This window comes from Rhinoderma darwinii, chromosome 2 (assembly GCF_050947455.1).
Source record: "Rhinoderma darwinii isolate aRhiDar2 chromosome 2, aRhiDar2.hap1, whole genome shotgun sequence".
NCBI lineage: Eukaryota > Metazoa > Chordata > Amphibia > Anura > Rhinodermatidae > Rhinoderma > Rhinoderma darwinii.
Genome location: NC_134688.1, coordinates 215,739,914 through 215,760,214, shown reverse-complemented (window position 1 = coordinate 215,760,214; position 20,301 = coordinate 215,739,914). Strand labels below are relative to the sequence as shown.

The window sequence follows — 20,301 nt, the reverse complement described above, 5'->3', positions numbered from 1 at the left end:
TCGATCGCGGGCGTTGGAGCAGGAGCTCAGCTGTCATCAGACAGCAGAGCCCCGGCTCCTGCCTGCACGGGAGACCCGTGCAGGACTTAGACTAGGCTGACGTGAAAAGGCGTCAGCCTAGCCTAAAGCCCAGTAGTGAATCACGTAAAAAGGCGTATTAGTGGTCACTAAGGGGTTAAACACACCCACTTGGACTTTTGCAAGCCTCATTTGCATAACTACAAAAATGGTCATAACTTGGCCAAAAATGCTCGTTTTTTAAAAATAAAAACTTTACTGTAATCTACGTTGCAGCGCCTATCTGCTGCAATAGGAGATAGGGGTTGCAAAATCTGGTGACAGAGCCTCTTTAACTAAAAAAAACAAAACATATTTTGCTGGCAACACATTCCCTTTAATAGATTTCCCGTCCAATTTACACTGACGGGCAATTATACTTTAGTATACGAAGTAAACCAAAGCATTATAGCAGCGATCTAAAGCTAGCATAGTAGAGTCCCATACTGGGACCAAAAAAAAGAAGTAATGTGAAATAAAAATTGCAGTTTAAAAAAAAATAAACCTTTTTTTTTTTTTTTACATAGTGGTTTTATTTAGTAAAAGTATAAAAAAATAAAATGTACACATATATATTATTGCCGCGACCGTAATAATTCAAGCAATAAACTTAATATGTCATTTAAACCAAAAAACAATGGTGAAATTGCTGTTTTTTTTTCCATTGTCTCCCAAAAAGTCAGTCAAAGTTAATCAATAAGCCCCATGTACCCCAAAACATTACCAATCAAAACTACGTCTTGTCCCGCAGAAAAAAAACCCCCAAAGAATCACTACATTGACAGAAAAATAAAAAAATTACGGTTCCTGGAAAGCGACGATGCAAAAAATAAAATGAATTTTAGTTCCAAAGTTTTTATTGTGCAAAAGTTGTAAAACACAAAACCTCTACATATGTGGAATCGTTGTAATCGTACCGACCCATAGAATAAAGGGAACGTTATTTACACTGCACAGTGAACGGCGTCAATTTAAACCGCATAGAAAAATGGTGGAATTTAGTTTTTCATTTTTTTTCCTATCCCCCCCCCCCAAAAAAAGTTCATAAAAAAAAATATGTACCCCAAAATGGTGCCATTAAAAAGTACAACTAATCCCGCAAAATACAAGTCCTCATACAGCTATGTCAAAAGAAAAATTAAAGTTTTAGCTCTTTGAATGAGACTATAGAAAAATTAAAATATAGTTGGTCATTAGGGCCTAAAATAGGCTGGTCACTAAGGGGTTAAATCTCCTATTGTGTTTATTTATATTAGCATCTTTTTTAACAAATATCACCTATTATAAACAAGGCGGCATGAACTTGAACTGTCATCCACATGTAAGGCTTCGTTCACATCTGCGTTGGGGTCCCTTTCTGATGTTCTGTCAGAGATTTCCATCAGAACGGATTTCCTTGAACAGTAATAGCGTAGTCTACTACGCTATTTCTTCCGGCAAACCGACGGGTCTGGTGCAGAACAGAGACAAACGGAAACCACAGGCAGCGGATACATCACCATTGAAATCAATGGTGATGGAAACGGAAAGTCAGTTTGTGTCTGTTCAGGGTACCGTACTGATGGAGCGTCAGAACGGGACCCCAACGCAGATGTGAACAGAGCCTAAAAAAGCAGACCACATATTTTTATTTTTTTATTTTTTTTTCTACTGATTTGTAATTGATCTATCCATATGAAGAAAAGTGCTAGACAAAATATATTTTGTGTACATATATACACAAAAACACATGAAGTGATGAACCTGTAGTAAAAATCCATCAGTGCAATACAGCCGTTAAAATTGTTTGTCAATAAATGCAAAAGCATAAGTGCAATGATCTAAAAATATACTGTATAATCTGTGGTGCCTATTTCTACCAAGTCATACAAAGGCATTATAGGGAAAATACCATCAAGCCAAATAAGAGTCAGAATCAAATCACGTTTGACAAACATCTGACATGTCATAGTGATTGGTGGGTGTCCAAGCACAAAGACCCCCACCAATCGCTAAAATGAAGCGGCAGAAGTGCTCGTGTTGGCACTCCGCTGCTTAGTTTCTGTTTGGCTTTTTCTGGAAGTCATTGTATCAGAGTATGCACTCAATAGAAAGTCTATGAGCCTGTACTCCGACGCATTGGCTCTCCGGAAAAAGCCGAACAAACGAAGCGGCTAAGCGCCCACACGAGTACTTCTGCCGCTTCATTTTCGCAATTGGTGGGGGTCTCGGAACCCCCACCGATCAAAACTTCTAACGTGTCAAACGTTTAGTTACCCTTTATGCATCAAGCGAACGATTGATGGAAAATAATGCAGTTTTACCCAAAGAGTTACACAGTGCAAAATGGCAATGACCAACCAAAAGGTGCATCCACCACTCCCGACGTGCGGTATACATTTTATTTAATTTTTGTAGTGGCCCACTGTATAGGAAAGCGCAGCAGACCACTCTTTCCTATACAGTTTTTAAAAAGGTATACTGGACCTGCCTGACGGATGCCAGATGCATTAGGTTTCAAGTAAGTTTTGAACTTTGTAGTGACAATTTTTTTGTTAATTTATATATTTTTTTTCTCCTGTTTGAAGCATTTGGTTGGCCGCCTAATTGGTAAGCAAGGCAGATATGTAAGCTTCCTGAAAGAGTCATCTGGTGCCAAGATTTACATTTCTACACTGCCTTACACACAAGATTTTCAAATATGTCACATAGAAGGTAAGTGTATTTTTAAAAAATATTTATAATTGTTCAATTGTAAGTGCTGTTTTCACAAATTATTATTATTTTTTTAACAGGGTCTCAGCAGCAGGTTGACAGAGCACTGAGTCTTATAGGAAAGAAATTTAAAGAACTCAACCTCACGAACATCTACGCACCTCCCCCTTCTTTGGCATTACACTCCCTTCCCATGACTTCATGGGTAAGTTGCACATTCAGCATGTACTTTTAATTTGAGTGATTATTGTGAATTGTATTGCTATAAATTGACACTGCTATTAGTGGTCAAACTCTTACCTATTACAATTCCCATTTCTTGACCTACAGCTGCGTTGTTGGCCATGGCCCGTGACCTGATGCAGTGTTGTGATGTGACATTGTTGCGTTCACTCATGTCAAGTTGCCTTCTATAAAAACGTATAAATTAAAATGTACTGGCATTCAGTTCTGGGAAAAATAAATCTACAGCTAAGTGGGTGCTACCACATCAACTGAACCGTTCCCAAATCTCCTGTTTGGGAACCTGTAAGGGTATGTTCACACAAACGCAAAGACGTCCGAAAATACGCTCCTGATTTTCAGACTTTTTTTTTTAAGCCACTCGCGTTTTTTGCGGCTTTTTTCGCTGCATTTTTTTATGGCCATTTTTGGAGCTTTTTTCAATAGTCAATGAAAAACTGCTCCAATAAACGTCCCAAGTAGTGTCCTGCACTTTTTCGCGGCCGTTTTTCAAAACGGCCGCGTAAAAAAATGGCGCATCTGAACAGTACGCCGTTTTTTTCCCCATTGAAATCAATGGGCAGATGTTTGGAGGCGTTCTGCTTCCGATTTATCGGCCGTTTACGGCCCGAAAAACGGCCAAGTATAGGCCGTGTGAACATACCCTAAAGCAAAATGTGCATGCTGTATGTTAAACAATTTTGTCCTACTCAGGTAATTGCCTGAGAGGAATCAATTACACAAGCTCCACATCACCATTTAACAGAGGTGTGAAGTCTGCTCATGGGTAGTATGGCCATTTAAAGGGGCTTTTCCCCATCAGGGACCTTTATGGCATAAATGTCAGATGCGGGTCCAACCTCTGGGACCCGCACCTATCTCTGGAACAGAGCACCCTAAACCCTGTTCTATGTTTCTCTGTTCCCGCTACGACTTGTAATTTCCGACTATGTAAGTAGAAAACCGCGTAGCTTGCTGTGCTACAATGTTTTCCAATAGAAGTGAAACCTCAAACTATTTCTGAACAACTTTTGCACTTTGGCAGGGTGCATTATTCTGCTGAAAGAGGGCACTGCCATTAGGGAGTACCGTTGCCATGAAGGGACACGTACCATCTACCTAAACATTTTTGAAGACCAAGTAATATCCACATGAATGCCAGGACCCAAATTTTTCCAGCAGAACATTGCCCAGTGCATCACACTACCTCTGTCAGCTTGCTAGCTTTCAATACTGCCATCTCTTCACCAGTAAGCAACACACACGCACCTTGCCATCCACATGATATAAAAGAAAATGTGATTCATCAGACCAGGCCACCTTCTTCCATTCCTCCATGATACAGTTCTGATTCTTTTATGCCCATTTCAGGTGCTTACAGCAATGCATAGGGGTCAGCATGTCCTACGCAGCCTCATACACAGCAAGCTGCTATGCACTGTGTTCCGACACCGGTCTATCATCTCCAGCATTTAACTTTTTCAGCAATTTGTGCTACAGTAGCTCTTAGAGTTCGTTCTAGCCTGAGCTCCCTATGCGCATCACTGAGCTTCAGGTGCCCATGACACTGTTGCCAGTTCACGGTTTGTCCTTCCTTTGGTAGGTACCATAACCACTGCATGCTGGAACACCCCACAAGACCTACCGTTTTGAAATTCTCTGACCCAGTCATCTAACCATTGCAATTTGGCCCTTGTCAAAGTCTCTCAGATCCTTACAAATGCTCATTTTTCCTCCTTTCAAGCCATTAACTTCAGGAACTGACTGTTCACTTGCTGCCTAATATATCCCACCCCTTCTTGGGCGCCATTGTAACAAGATAATCTGTCATTCACGTCACCTGTCAGGGTTGTCACATACGTAGGCTGCCCTGTCTAAGGGCTGCATAAAGAAGTTTGACACTGATTTCAGCATGCTGTCACCTATTGTTAATGTTGAGGAGTATTTAGTAGTTATACTTGAGGCACCCTTCCAGGGCTACAAGCATGAGTCCAAGTATTTTCATGCTCTCCCTGCCCTCCAGCTGCTGATTGACACTTCTCTCTATGCACAGTAATATAGAGAAATGTGAAATCAGCGGGTGGAGGGCAGAACGTGACTGGGTATACTTGGACTCATGCTTGCAGCACAGCAAGTAGAACTATTAAATACTCCTAAACAGCGGAACAATAGTAAGTGATACTGAAATCAGCGTCTATCGCCTTCTGCTACCCTCCAGACAGGGCAGCACAAATGAAATCCGATTTATTGTTATGGCTGGTTGGTGCATGTACCCTAAAATCATGCCAATAAAAACTTGTCCTGCAAAAGAAAAATAAGCCGTCATAGAGCTGTGTCAACGGGAAAATAGGTTATGCCTATTGAAAATGTGGCCTTAAAAAAAAATAGTTTAGCTCTGAGGGCCCAAAATAGGCTGGCACTTAAGGGGTTAATGTACAGACGTGCTGGGTCCTCCGAAGAGCCACTGCTTGTAGCCATTCTCTGGTCTGGCTAACAGATGAGGTTCCGAATATAGTATTTAAAAATGAATGTATTTAAACATGGTTTTCTAAAGTAGTAGTCTATTTTTTGTTGTAGCTTATGCTTCCAGATGGTGTGACGGTTGAGGTGATTGTGGTCAACGTGGTCAATGCAGGACACATGTTTGTTCAACAGCATACGCATCCAACATTTCATGCACTTCGTGGCTTGGATCAGCAGATGTATCTCTGTTACTCGCAGCCTGGTGTTCCAACGTTGCCCACACCAGTAGAAGGCAAGATAATTTTTGCATTTATGCTAACTTTTTTTTAAATATATTTATGTTCAAAGGGTAGAAAGTATCTGTGCTTTCCTAATATTTGGGTACTTAAAGGGGTTATCCAGGGCCCCAAAATTGCAATGTTTTTTTTTATGTGAAAAGTCACTTACAAATGTACTTTAATTTATAATTCGGTACTGAATCATGCAGTTGAAACCCAGTGAAATGTTCCCGGAAGTCCTATAGCTTTTCTAATATTGATGACACGTGGACACTGCCCCACGTGACAGAGGGCTTGCTTCCTGTTCCGTTCGTGCTGGCGTGTTATCAAGCGCATGACCTCAAGGGGCTGTCGCATTGCCTATTGCTGGAGTACCCAAACAGGGCATCAGCTTGCGCTTTGCTCGGGACTCCGGCACTGCTCCCGACATCCCTATCCGTATTTGGTCAGTCACAGTGACTGCAGCATTGCTCCAGTCCCCGAGCAGAGCTTATGCTCTGCCTCGGGACTTGAGCACTGCTGCCAACATCACTGTCCATATATGGACTGCCTGGGAACTCCAGCGATAGGAAACCCCTGAAGTTACTGACCAAATATGGACAGTGACGTCAGGAGCAGTGCTGGTGTCCCGAGCAAAGCGCTAGCTGATACTCTGCTTGGGGACTCAATAGGCAATGTGACAGCCCATTGCGGTCATTTGCTTGATAACGTGCCGATACGAACAGCACAGGAAGACACGTGGGGCCGTCTTGGTGTGTCGTCAATATTAGAAAAGCTCCAGGACTTCCGGGAACAATTCACCGGGTTTGAACTACACTATTTAGTACCGAATTTAAAATTAGTAAGGGACTTCTTTTCACATAGAAAATATTAATGCAATGCAATTTTTGGTCCCCGGATAATCCCTTTAGTTGCCAAATAGAGAAATTATATATATATATATATATATATAATGTGTGTTTGTTTGTTTTACTATGAAAGGGAATTTGAATAACAACCGGTGCGATTTTGCTGTGGTTTCTGTGCTAGCTGCAAAATCGCATTACTCTTTCATTGTGGTTTTCAGCCACGCTGTAAGACCACACAATGTGAATACGCCTTAAACTTTTTTTATTGTATTCAATGCTAAATTAATGGGTGATTTATTTTTATTTTCTTTTAAAGGGTTTTTCTGATCTTTAAAAATTCCATGCAGATGGTTTAACTGCAGTAAGATCAGTCACTAGTGTGCTGTCTGTAGCTGAAATGTCTCTAAGCCATTCTCGTGTGCAGTCACGTGACAGAGCTCCTGGTGTTTAACTCCTGTTAGTGTGATGATTTGTATTCTGAACACATGGTTATTTGAAGAAGTAAAGTCACATGCTCCCTGTTGTCTGTCCTGTTTTACAGAGCTGTAGCAGACTGTAAATGCAGCACTACCTTACACCTTGTAATAGAGGCACATGCAGGCAGCTGTAAATATAGACAATTTCTTAGAGGGGAGAAGAATCATGAATTGTAGTCCTTTTACATGGTAACCCTGCCCACGGAAAGCCCTGGCAGCATCAAAACAGAGCTGGGCAAGATAATTAAAAAAATTATGAACTGTCGTGCGATACCCTGGTGAGCATTCAGACGCGCAGGTACTCTTCTGCGTTTTTCATAATCTGGGAAAAAACCTTATACTGGTTGCCGACACAGGACGAGTATGCTCATCCTGATTGGCGAGCACTTCGCATTAGGACGAGCATACTCGTCCTGTGTGACAGCCGTCTCTGCGTGCGTCTGTGCGCGTGATCGAGAGTGGGGCAACGGCTGTAATACACAGCCATGGCCCCACTCTGACAGCGGAGGGGAGAGAAACATCTTCTCTCCACCGTTAACCCTTTGAACGCCGCGATGAAAGCAGATCGCGGCATTCAAAGAGGGGGGACTGCACATTGATCGCGTCAGAGAAAATAACTGACGCGATCAAAGCCCACAACTCGTATGTGCAGACAGCCCAGGGTCCAGTGAAGGACCCCAGGGCTGTCTGAACATATTTCCTGTTAGGGCATATTGAGCTCTGCCCTAACAACTGCCTGTGTACAATCAGTACACAGGCTAATGTACTGGCATATAGATCTATGCCAGTACATTGCAGTTACAAAATAAAAATCAAAATGATAAATCCCTTTATGGGATTAAAAAAAAGTTACATGAATGTAATTTTTTTTTTATAATAAATAAATAAATAAAAAGTAAAAAAAATACACACACTTTTTATAATAAACTTTTTAAAAATATAAGTTCCAAAACATGAAATAATATAGACATATTTGGTATCGCCACGACCGTAACAACCTGTACAACAAACGGATAACATTATTTATGATCGGTGTATGGTGTAAAAAAAAAAAATTAAACCTGCTGCGCAACTGGTTTTTTTTCTGCATTTTCGCCAAAATAAAAATGTATAGAATTTAAACGATAATGTATTTGTACCAAAAAATGGTACCTACATAAAGTACAACTCGTCCCGCAAAAAACAAAGTCTCATACAACTACGCCGTACAAAAAGTAAGAGTTATGAGCGTCAGGATGCAAAGAGGGAAATGTAAAACAATTGCTCTGTCAAGGCCAAAATTGTCCGTGTCCTTAAGGGGTTAAGGTGTGTTTATTTACTCAACACGTGTGTGTGTTTGCATAAATACACACACGTGCGCACACATATATATATATATGTGTAAATGGCTCCTGATGTGTTAAACATTCGGCAAAAATGTGAAGTGAACAGGGCCTTGCCTGTTAATATATCCTTATTGTGGTATATGATGACAATCTTGGTGGTACATATCGTGGGGTTTACGTTTTAAAAGGTCATGATTTGGTTATAAGCTGCTCTTTCCAAGTTTAGATAATACAAGAATACCTGTCCACTTTAGAAAACTTATTTAATTTTTTTTCTTACATTAAAGGGAACCTGTCATCTTTATCTTGCTAGGGCAGCATAAAGCAGTTCCCCACAGATTTCAGTGGTCTGTGACTTATGTGCAACATGTGAAAGGCAGGGCTGTACAAGCCCTGGGGCACTTTACATTTATTTCCTATCCTTCATTATTTAGATATCTGTGCCGTTATTTTTAGCGCCCGATATTTAAATAACCCCCTGAACTGCCAATGGGGCGTGTAATTGGCAAGGGGGTGTGTAACATCGCTGTGACACTGTCCAATCAGCTACAGACAGTGTTACAGCGAGAGCTGGAGAGGCACACGCTCTCACTCCACACTTCAGCTCCCGGCAGACAAGCTCCCATGATCTCGCGAGAGATCAGTCCTGTCGTCCTTGTCTGCCGAGAGCTGAAGAGTGAGTGAGCGTGCGTACAAGCTCTCCAGTCTCCAGGTCTTTCTGTGGCACTGTCTGTAGTTGATTGGACAGTGTCACAGCGATGTTACACGCCCCATTGACAGTTCAGGGGGTTATTTAAATATCGGCGTCATTTATAATGGGCGATATCTAAACGGACGAGGATAGGAAAAAAAAATTAGTGCCCCAGGGTTTGTGGAGCCTTGCCTATTACATGCTTCACTCAGCTGCACATGTATGGGGAGGTGAAATGTTCTCTAAGTAGTTTTGGTGAACTTTTTATTTTAATCCTTGGCAGCCCGCAGCCAGAGAAGTCCCAATTATTAATGAGCTTCTGCTCTCTCCACCTACTCTACGCTGAATGATGGAAGTCTCCCTAATACTGTTCATATGGAGTAATCTGTGGAGGGAACGGCAGCTCATTAAGTGTGACTCTTCTCTTGCTGTGCTGGCCATGTGCTGTCAAGGATTAAAATGTAAGTGCGCCAAAACTCCTTAACATTAACGCAAAAGTGACACTGGAAGTCTGTGTGGTCAGCATAATGCAGATGACAGGTTCCCCTTTAAGCATGTTGAGTTCATGGGCTTCTGGCACCCCATGTGCAGCTCTTATGGCAGTGAGCCATTGTTGCAGGAGAATAGGCCACACACGGCTAATTGAAGTTAACAGGTGTTTGTAATGCACAGATGCCAGCTGTCCTTCAGAGGGCATATGGTGAGGGGTTGCCCAAAAAAAAAAAGTGGATTCACACAAGACTGATATGATGTGTTCTTATTTTGCTGCAGATTTTACTCCCTTCTACCTTGAAAAGTGTAAAATCTGCAGTGAACATCCAGAACAGACTTAGCATTCTGTGTATTTGAAAATCTGCAGCATTCTTTGATTTCCGTACAGAAAATGCTTTGCCACATGCGGATGAGATTTGCTCAAAGCTCATCCACGTGGCGGCTGGAACTGTAATCCACTGTGGAATACAGAATAACAATTTGAGTTTGTAAAATATTTTCTGTAGCAGAATTCTGTATAGATAATCAATTCAGTGGGGCAGATTTATCAATAGGTTTACACCACATGGCCCTGTTCACACAGTGCAGATTTGCTGCAGATTTTGCATGTATTAAGCCAAAATCAAACTGAACCTTAAGGCCTCATGCCCACTTCAGTTTTTTTCGTCAGGGTGCTATCCGTTTTAACGGATGGCACCCTGGCACATTCATTTCAATGGGGCCATGCACACTTTTGTTTTAACTGAACCGTGCGGGCGTTCCGTCAACAATAGGACCGGTCCTACTCCTGCCAGTTTTTGACGAAACAGTCTCTGCCTTTTCATGGATTTGGTCCGCGAAACAACGGACTGCGCACGGAAGCCATCCGTGTGCGGCTTATGTTTCACGGAACAGTCATTAGCGGCTGTACAATGGCCGACGGAATTGTGCATGCTGCCTAAGGCTACATTCTCACGACTGGAAAAAAAATTTCTATTAAAAACTGATCACCTGTCTGTTTTCCATGGCCGTTTTGCATCTGTGTGTCTAAATTTTCATCCATTTCCAGTCAGTATGTCCATTTTTAATGGCCGTTTGCCATCCGTTTTTCATGGCTATTAAATTCATTCTTCTTTTTTGTCCCAACCCCATGAAATCACCAGTGTCCATGTAGATAGTGCTGTAATGTCCCTGTAGATAGTGCCACAGTGCCTACTGTAGATTATTTCCACATAGTACCTAGGGATGCACGATGCATCGAAACTTCGATACTGTGCACCCCCAAATGGTTCAATACCGTTATTTCATGTATTTCGATACCAAGCTGTGCGGCCGCTCAGCTCAGTATTGTAACACATGAATGTATGAGAGCGCGGCTGTGTAATACAGCCATTTCCCCGCTCCTGAGTTCTGACAAGTGTGCGCCGTCAGGATGATGTGATGCAGCCAGCGCTGCACTAATGAGCGGCGACACTGAAGACAGAACATGGCGGGCGCACTGCAAAACACCTTAATGTTCTGTCGCCTGTGCCGCCACTCATTACTGCAGCGCCGGCCGCATCACCTCATGCTGACTTGCGCACTTATTGTCAGGTGCGGGGCAATGGCTGTGTTACACAGCCGCAGCCCCGCTCTATAACGGCACAGATACCTCTTCTCTCTGCCGTTATTCCCCTGAATGCTGCGATCAAAGTGGAGACCCCCATCGCAGCATTCAAGGGGTAAATGAGAAGGGGGGATGGCCCTTGGATCACATCACAGGAATCCTTGTGACGCGATTGAGGGACATACCATATATGGCCAGATAGACCTGGGTTCATTGAAGGACCCCAGGGCAGTCTTACAATATTTACTGTTAGGGCATACTGAGGTATGTCCGAAGGACTGCCTGTGTACTATCCATATGCAGGCTAATGTACTGGCATACAGATATATGCATGTACATTAAAGTTTCAAAATAAAGTAAAAACAAAGTAATATTAAATTTTAAAAAAATACATACACCTGTTTTACAATAAACATTAAAATAAGTCTCAATACATAAAATATACACATTCAGTATTCCATCAAGAACTTTTTTTTAATTTTTATTACTGTTGGCAAAGTGTCGTTTTGCTTTCGAAATCGCAATACTACACAAAGTATCGGTATCGAAGTCCAAATTCTGGTATCGTGACATCCCTAATAGTGCCACAGTTTCCCCTGTAGGTAGCGCCACTATAGCTCACTGTAGGAGCGAAATCCCTCTGGCCAGGGATTCCTCAGACGGAGCCCCTGACGTCTGTCTATATCTGGACAGTGATGTCAGGAGAGCGGAATCCCCTGCCAGAGCGGACTGGGGATTCCGCTCTAGAAGTAACAAATGGACAGTGACGTCAAGGTATGGATAGTGACGCCGGGGGCTTCTTCAGGAGCGGATCCCCCTTCCAGAGCGGGGTCTGGCCGCTGGGGATTCCGCACCTACGTGGAGTTATGGTGGCGTGATAACTACGGAGATGGGCGGGCTGCGGCTTACTATCTTTGGGCCGGGGGTGCTATCAAAATGGAGTGGTGCAAGCTACAAGACCTGAAGTCCCCGGCCAGAGATCTTGAGATAATCTGGCCGGGATTCAATTGTTGAAAGCCCGACTTCGCTATCCTTCTATAGACAGTAATGTCGAGGGCTTCCCCTTGCTCCGCGCTCAAAGTAGCGCTGTGTGCGGGGAGTCCTTGGCCAGGACCAGTTTTTACTGGCTGTTACAAGGATTGTTTCCTAAAAAACGTCCGGTAAAAACGGATCCATTGACTTCTATGGGAACCGTCTGGCCGTGAAAACGGGCAAAAATACGTCCTATTTTTTTATTGACAGCCAATGTTCATGGGCTGTTAAAATGGCCATGTGATTACACCCATAGAACTTCGTTGTTCTGAAAACGTCAGTTTTTCACTGTTGTGTGAATGTAGCCTGAGGGTATGTTCACATCACCTATTTTAAGCCGTTTTTCGGGCCGTAAATACCCTGAAAAATGGCAGAAAATAAGGGGGCTGAACGTCTCAAAACATCTGCCCATTGATTTCAATGGGAAAAATGTTTCGCTCCCATGGGGCGGTTTTTACACGGCTGTTTTGTAAAAAAATAAATTTGCATTTCACGTCTTGAGCCGTTTTTGGAGCTTTTTTTTCATTGTCAATAGAAAAACTGCTCCAAAAACGGCCGTAAAAAAATCATCAAAAAAACGCTTGAAACCAGGAAACCATATTGACCGCACTGACAAAGTTCACGGATGGTTGTAATTTAAATGCCCCTGGACAGAGGCATCGCCGAAACGTGCATCCGGGTTGTCATCCTGTGGAGGAACCTCCATTATGGGGTGTGTTCATGCTTACTCTGATTCTCACCATCTATTATGTGATCAATTCTCTTGTAACTTCCCCATGGGTATTCTCTTATGATATTCTTATAAGCTATTTTTGTGACCTATACCATATGGTCCATATGGCTACCACATGGTTCACATACTAAACTCCTACTGGCCCCATGCTTGAATCTGCATACAAATGTCACTATATTGTATGTATTACTGCCTGTTTCTACATTTTGGCACTACTATTCCTCCACGGGCTGATGCCATTTGTGATCGTATGACTCCATTTTTAATACTGTATTGCCTTACAAATTCAGAAAGAGAATTTTTTTTTTTGCCATTGTATGTGCTGTTACTGATTTCCTTTTAGGCTGGGTTCACACGAGCACATTACGTCCGTAATTGACGGACGTATTTCGGCCGCAACTCCCGGACCGAACACAGTGCAGGGAGCCGGGCACCTAGCATCATACTTACGTACGATGCTAGGAGTCCCTGCCTCTCTGCAGGACAACTGTCCCGTACTGAAAACATGATTACAGTATGGGACAGTTGTCCGGCAGCAAGGCAGGGACTCCTAGCATCGTACATAACTATGATGCTAGGAGCCCAGCTCTCTGCAGTGTGTTCGGTCCGGGACTTGCGGCCGAAATACATCCGTCAATTACGGACGTAATGTGCTCGTGTGAATCCAGCCTAACATGTTATCTATGTGTATAATCGGTGCACAGTTTTTTGGTTGACGCTTGATGCCTTAGGCTTGGTTCACACGACCTATTTTCAGACGTAAACGAGGCGTATTATGCCTCGTTTTACGTCTGAAAATAGGGCTCCAATACGTCGGCAAACATCTGCCCATTCATTTGGATGGGTTTGCAGACGTACTGTGCAGACGACCTGTCATTTACGCGTCGTCGTTTGACAGCTGTCAAACGACGACGCGTAAATTGACTGCCTCGGCAAAGACGTGCAGGGCACTTCTTTGCAACGTAATTTGAGCCGTTCATTGAAGTCAATGAAGAGCAGCTCAAGTTTACAGGCGTCAAAGACTCCTCGCATAATACGAGGAGCATCATTTACGTCTGAAACGAGGCATCTGTTTTCTCCTGAAAACAGTGTCTTTTCAGACGTAAAAGCCTCTCATCGTGTGCACATACCCTTAAATAGGACCTTTCACCTGCCCATACATGTGCAGCATGTAATAGGCAGGGCTGCACAAACCCTGGGGCACTTTACATTTTTTTTTTTCTAGCCTCCTCCGTTATTTAGGTATCGGTGCCGTTCTATTTGGCGCCCTATATTAACCCCATGAACTGTCAATGGGGCGTGTAATGGCACGGGGGTGTGTAACATGGCTGTGACACTGTCCAATCGGCTACAGACAGCGTCACAGCAAGAGCTGGAGAGGAGAGCGTGCGCATGCGCGTGCTCTAGTTTTTGGCAGATAAGGACAAGACTGATCTCTTGCGAGAGATTGGTCTTGTACTTGTCTGCCGGACCGCCAAGGGGACGTGTCACTGGTACGGACAGTGTAAGAGCTGGAGAGAGGAGAGCGCGCATGCACGGTCAGTAGCAGAGACATGCCCCTTTGCCAGTTCGGCAGACCAGTACAAGACTGATCTTTTGCAAGAGATCATTATTGTCCTTGTCTGCCGGCAGCTGAAGAGAGCGTGTGTGCATGCGCGCTCTCCTCTCTCCAGCTCTTACTCTCCATAGCAGTGACATGTCCCCTTGCCAGTTCGGCAGACAAGTACAAGACTGATCTCTTGCAAGATTCACATACAAGCTTAAAAAAAACGCATACGTGGATGTCACACGGAACTGCAACGCAATGCTTCCTTTTTTTACGTGCGCAAAACTGACACGTTCGTGTGAATAAGGCCTAAGTGTTTAAAGGCCTTTTCCTTTTCTGTTTAGAAACCTGTTCTTTCTGTATGATTGCGGTTCAGTCATCATAGTGCTCAATGTGTCTGAGCATACATCTGAATATCTGGATTTTTCTTTGTCACTAGTTCAGTTACGTACACAGATCATCTGGTTCTGTCATTCACCTTATGGAATTTATCTTAAAGCTGCCTGTCCACAGCCTCTAGTCAGTCTGACACTACTTCATGTACAAATTGAGATGTGTAATGTTTTAATGGTTGACCACCTTCATATTCTGAACATAGGTTGTTTCAATTACTTAAAAAATTCCGTTCTGAGATTTAGAGCTGTCATGTCATGTCATTTGTTTCCTCCTTTAGTTGGAGTCATTTGTGCAGCACCAGCTGGAGATAATGCTTGGTGGAGGGCACAGGTGGTGGCCTATTACAAAGACTCTGAAGAAGTGGAGATACGGTATGTTGACTACGGCGGTTATGAAAGAGTCAAGATTGAGATACTCCGACAGATCAGGTAAGTACCTAGATTGTTACTTGTAAGAATACTTTAGGTATGTGGGTGGAAAGGAATGCAAGGTCTTCAGTCAATTAAAGGAGCTTTCTGTTAAACACTGTTAATGTGGTCAAATTCTGGAATACTCGCTGCATTCTTCTTGTAGCGTCTGCAAACTGTGGAATGACCCACATCGGCCTGAGGCTGGGTTTTCTCACCTTGCGGTCACTGTGTTTTTGTAGAGGTTTGCATAAAAAAACCAACATGTAGAGCCAGCCTGACTGTTTTCAGTGCCTACTGGGAAAAGAGGATGGGGCACAGGATACAACCCACAACATACACTAAATGCTGTCATGCTTATAGCCCTTATAACAGTAGTATAAATGTCTGAAAAATGCACATCCCCGTGTGGGACCCACACCTATATTGGGATCGGTGGTCCTCCATCCCCGCCTGGTTAGAGGGCCGCATCCAGTTCGGGCAAGATGGTTGGGATTACAAAAATTAGCTGCTACTTCAAATTTTGTCTATTTCAGCTTATATAGTATGTCTGTCTCCTTTTGGTTCTTCCCTGTGCTATGTATTTTTGTACTATTTCTGTCTTGTTCTTTATGTCTAGGTAAGTCTTTCACAAGTGCAGAGATGTAACATTTTATTTTCCGTCTCTCCAGGTCAGATTTTGTTACACTACCCTTCCAAGGTGCAGAGGTTCTTCTAGACAATGTGATTCCCCTTGCAGGTGAATTTCTACATCAAACTGAACTATAGAAACATGACCCATTGCCACAGGAGTTATGCAGCTTTTCAATATCTCTGCATGCTACTAGTAAAGTGTTAACTTGCATTCTCCAACTACAAGCCCTACCTAATCTAGTGCTGCTCACACATCTGAGTCAGGACAGGGTTTAAATGGTAACCCTTAGCTTTGCAACAGGATTAGGTTGGTGTTCAGCCTTTGAAAGTAAACAAATGCTTCCAGTTGCTGACCGCAACCAGAAATGTTTAACCCCTTAGTGACCAGCCCATTTTAGGCCTTAATGACCAAGCTATTTTATTCGTTTTTCTATAGTCGCATTCAAAGAGCTATAACGTTTTTATTTTTTCGTCTACATAGCTGTATGAGGACTTGTTTTTTGCGGGATTAGTTGTGCTTTTTAATGGCACCATTTTTGGGTACATATAATTTTTATATTAACTTTTATTAACCTTTTTGGGGGGGATTATAAAAAAAAAACTGAAATTCCGCCATTGTTCTATGCGTTTTTAAATTGACGCCGTTCACTGTGCGATGTAATTAACATGTTACCTTTATTCTATGGGTCGGTACGATTACGGCGATATCACATATGTGGAGGTTTTTTTATGTTTTACGACTTTTGCACAATAAAAACACTTTTGAACTAAAATTATTTGTTTTTGCATCGTCGCTTTCCAAGAGCCGTAATTTTTTTATTTTTCCATCAATGTAGTGATTTTTTGGGCTTGTTTTCTGCGGGACAAGACGTAGTTTTGAGTGGTACTGTTTTGGGGTACATGGGACTTATTGATTCATTTTTATTATGACTTTTTTGGGGGGCAATGGAAAAAAATTGCAATTTCGCCATAGTTTTTGGCGTTTTTTTTTTACGGTGTTCACTTTGCGGTTTAAATGACATATTAACTTTATTAATGGAGTCATTACGGTCGCGGCGATACCACATATGTGTACTTTTTTTTTTTTTTTACACTTTTACTAAATAAAACCACTTTTTATGGAAAAAAATGGTTTTATTTATTTTTTTACTGTACTTTTTATTAATAATCTTTATTTCACTTTGATTGATTTTATTAGTCCCACTAGGGGACTTTACTGTGCGATGTTCCGATCGCTGCTATAATGCTCTGGTATACTTCGTATACCAGAGATTATTGCCTGTCAGTGTAAATCTGACAGGCAATCTGTTAGGACGTGCCTCCGGCGCGTCCTAACAGGCATATGTCCAGGGCAGACCTGGGGGCTTTTATCAGTCCCCCGGCTGCCATGACACCCCATCGGAGACCCGCGATTTCATTCGCGGGCCGCCGATGGGTGAGAGAGGGAGCGCACTCCCTCTGTAAACAAAGTTAAATGCCGCGGTCGCTATTGACGGCGGCATTTAACGGGTTAAACGGCCGCGATCGAAGTAAACTTCGATCGCGGGCGTTGGAGCAGGAGCTCAGCTGTCATCAGACAGCAGAGCCCCGGCTCCTGCCTGCACGGGAGACCCGTGCAGGACTTAGACTAGGCTGACGTGAAAAGGCGTCAGCCTAGCCTAAAGCCCAGTAGTAAATGACGTGAAAAGGCGTATTAGTGGTCACTAAGGGGTTAAAATGTTGGCCTGTTTTGGCCTTAAAGCGGCTCTGTCACTACATTATAAGTGCCCTATCGCCTACATAAGGAGACGGGTGCTGTAATGTAGATGACAGCAGTCTTTATTTAGAAAACTATCTATTTTTACCACGTTAGGAGCGATTTTAGCTTTATGCTAATTAGCTTTCTTAATGCCCAAGTGGGCCAGTTTTTAGTTTAGACCAAGTGGGTGTTGTACAGAGGAGTGTGACACTGACCAATCAGCTTCATGCACTTCTCTCCGTTCATTTAGTCAGTGCATAGTGACACTGCGTCGTTCACTATGTGCTGTCTTATACTGACATATTAACGTTACTGAAGTGTTTAGACAGTGAATAGACATTCCTTCCAGCCAGTACGGGATGTCTATTCACAATCTCGGCACTTCGTTAACGTTTCTGTGGTACTTACAGCAGAGCAAGCATAATCTCGCTGTAACCTGTCATTTACAGAGAGATTACGCTTGCTCTGCTGTAAATACCACAGAAACATTAACGAAGTGCAGTGATTCTTAATAGACATCCCGTCCTGGCTGGAAGGAATGTCTATTCACTGTCTAAACACTTCAGTAACGTTAATATGTCAGTATAAGACAGCACATAGTGAACAACAGTGTCACTATGCGCTGACTAAATGAATGGAGAGAAGTGCATGATGCTGATTGGTCAGCGTCATACACTCTGTACACCGCCCACTTGGTCTAAAGTAAAAACGCCCACTTGGGCATTAAGAAACGAATTAGCATAAATCTAAAATCGCTACTAACGTGGTAAAAATAGTTTTTCTAAATAAAAAGCACTGCTGTCACTTACATTATAGCGCCCATGTCCTTATGTAGGAGATGGGGCAATTATGTGGTGACAGAGCCTCTTAAAGTGACACGTCAGATTTGAAAAAATTTGGCTGTGTCCTTAATGTGGTAAGAACTCTGGAATGCTTTTATGTATCGAAGCAATTCTGAGATTGTTTTCTCGTGACACAATGTACTTTAGGTTAGTGGTAAAATTTGGTCAATATATTCAGTGTTTATTTGTGAAAACCCACACAATTCAGAGAAAATGTGCAAAAAGTAGCATTTTTCTCAATTTAAATGTATTTGCTTAAGACAGATCGTAATACCACACAAAATAGTTACCAGTTAACATCCCCCATATGTCTACTTTAGGTTTGCATAGTTTTTTAAAAGTATTTTTTATTTTTCTAGGACGTTAGAAGGCTTAGAACTTTAGCAGCAATTTCTCATATTTTCAAGAAAATTTCAATAGGCTATTTTTTCAGGAACCAGTTCAGTTCTGAAGTGGCTTTGAGGGCCTTATCCTGTTAGTGACCGCCAATACGGCTTTTAACGGCGGCCACTAACGGGCTTTATTCTGATGCATATGCCTTTTTACGACATTGCATCAGGATAAAGTAAACAGAGCAGGGAGCGTCAAATCTCCCTGCTCTCAGCTGCTAAAGGCAACTGAGGGCTGGGGGTGTCCCTGCTCTGCCGGGTGAGATCGATATTGGTATCGATCTCACCCGTTTAACCCCTCCGATGCGGTGCACAATAGCGTGCACCGCATCTTAGTGGTTTTGGAGAGAGGGAGGGAGCTCCCTCTCTCTCCCACCGACACCTGGCGATACGATCGCCGAGTGTCTGTCTCTAATGGCAGCCGGGGGTCTAATAAAGGCCCCCAGGTCTGCCTGGAGCGAATGCCTGCTAGGTCATGCCGGAGGCATGACCTAGCAGATGCCTGTCCGTTTTAAACGGACAGGAAGTAATACCCTGCAATACAAAAGTATTGCAGTGTATTATAATAGCGATCGGAGAATCGCATATTATAGTCCCCTAGTGGGACTAGTAAAAAAAGTAAACAAAACGTTTAATAAAGTTAATTTAAAAAAAATGAAAAACCCAGCTTTTCCCCTTACAAAATGCTTTACTAGCAAAAAAGTTACACACATTTGGTATCGCATCGTCCGCAACGACCCCGACTATAAATCTATTACATTATTTAACCCGCACGGTGAACGCCGCAATTTTTTTTTTTATAAAAAACTATGGAAAAATTGCTGTTTTCTGTGAATCCTGTCTTAAAAAAAAATGTGATAAAAAGTGATCAAAAAGTCGCATCTACTCCAAAATGGTACCAACAAAAGCTACAAATCGTCCCGCAAAAAAGAAAGCCCTTATACAACTGCATCGGCGAAAAATAAAAATGTTACGGCTCTTCAAACATGGAGACAAAAAAACAAATCATTTTGAAAAGAAAAGTGTTTTTACTGTGTAAAAGTAGTAAAACATACAAAAACTATACAAATTTGGTATCGTTGCAATCGTAACAACCCGCTGAATAAAGTTATTGTGTTATTTATATTACACGGTAAACGGCGTAGATTTAAGACGCAAAAAAGAGTGGCGAAATTACAGGTTTTTTTTCTATTCCCCCCCCCCCAAAAAAAGTTAATAGTCAATCAATAAATAATGTCCCCCAAAATGGTGCTATTAAAAAATACAACTTGCCCCGCAAAAAACAAGACCTTATATACAGCTATGTCGGCGCAAAAATAAAAAGGTTATAGCTCTTGGAATGCGATGATGGAAAAACGTAAAAAATGGCTTGGTCATTAAGGTCTAAAATAGGCTGGTCATTAAGGGGTTAAATATTAGAAAGTCCCCATAAATCACCCCATTTTAAAAACGAG

The 20,301-nt window shown here is 42.4% G+C and overlaps 1 protein-coding gene across 3 annotated transcripts in view; it reads left to right on the top strand.

The window, feature by feature from the left end:
- AKAP1 (A-kinase anchoring protein 1) overlaps positions 1 to 20,301 on the top strand; it is a 53,636-nt gene that overhangs the window by 22,337 nt on the left and 10,998 nt on the right. For all 3 annotated transcript variants that reach the window (XM_075852825.1, XM_075852826.1, XM_075852827.1), the window contains exons 4-8: positions 2,625 to 2,751; positions 2,832 to 2,956; positions 5,551 to 5,728; positions 15,116 to 15,266; positions 15,917 to 15,984. In XM_075852825.1, coding sequence (XP_075708940.1) covers positions 2,625 to 2,751; positions 2,832 to 2,956; positions 5,551 to 5,728; positions 15,116 to 15,266; positions 15,917 to 15,984 — 649 coding nt within the window. The remainder of the gene's footprint in view (positions 1 to 2,624; positions 2,752 to 2,831; positions 2,957 to 5,550; positions 5,729 to 15,115; positions 15,267 to 15,916; positions 15,985 to 20,301) is intronic.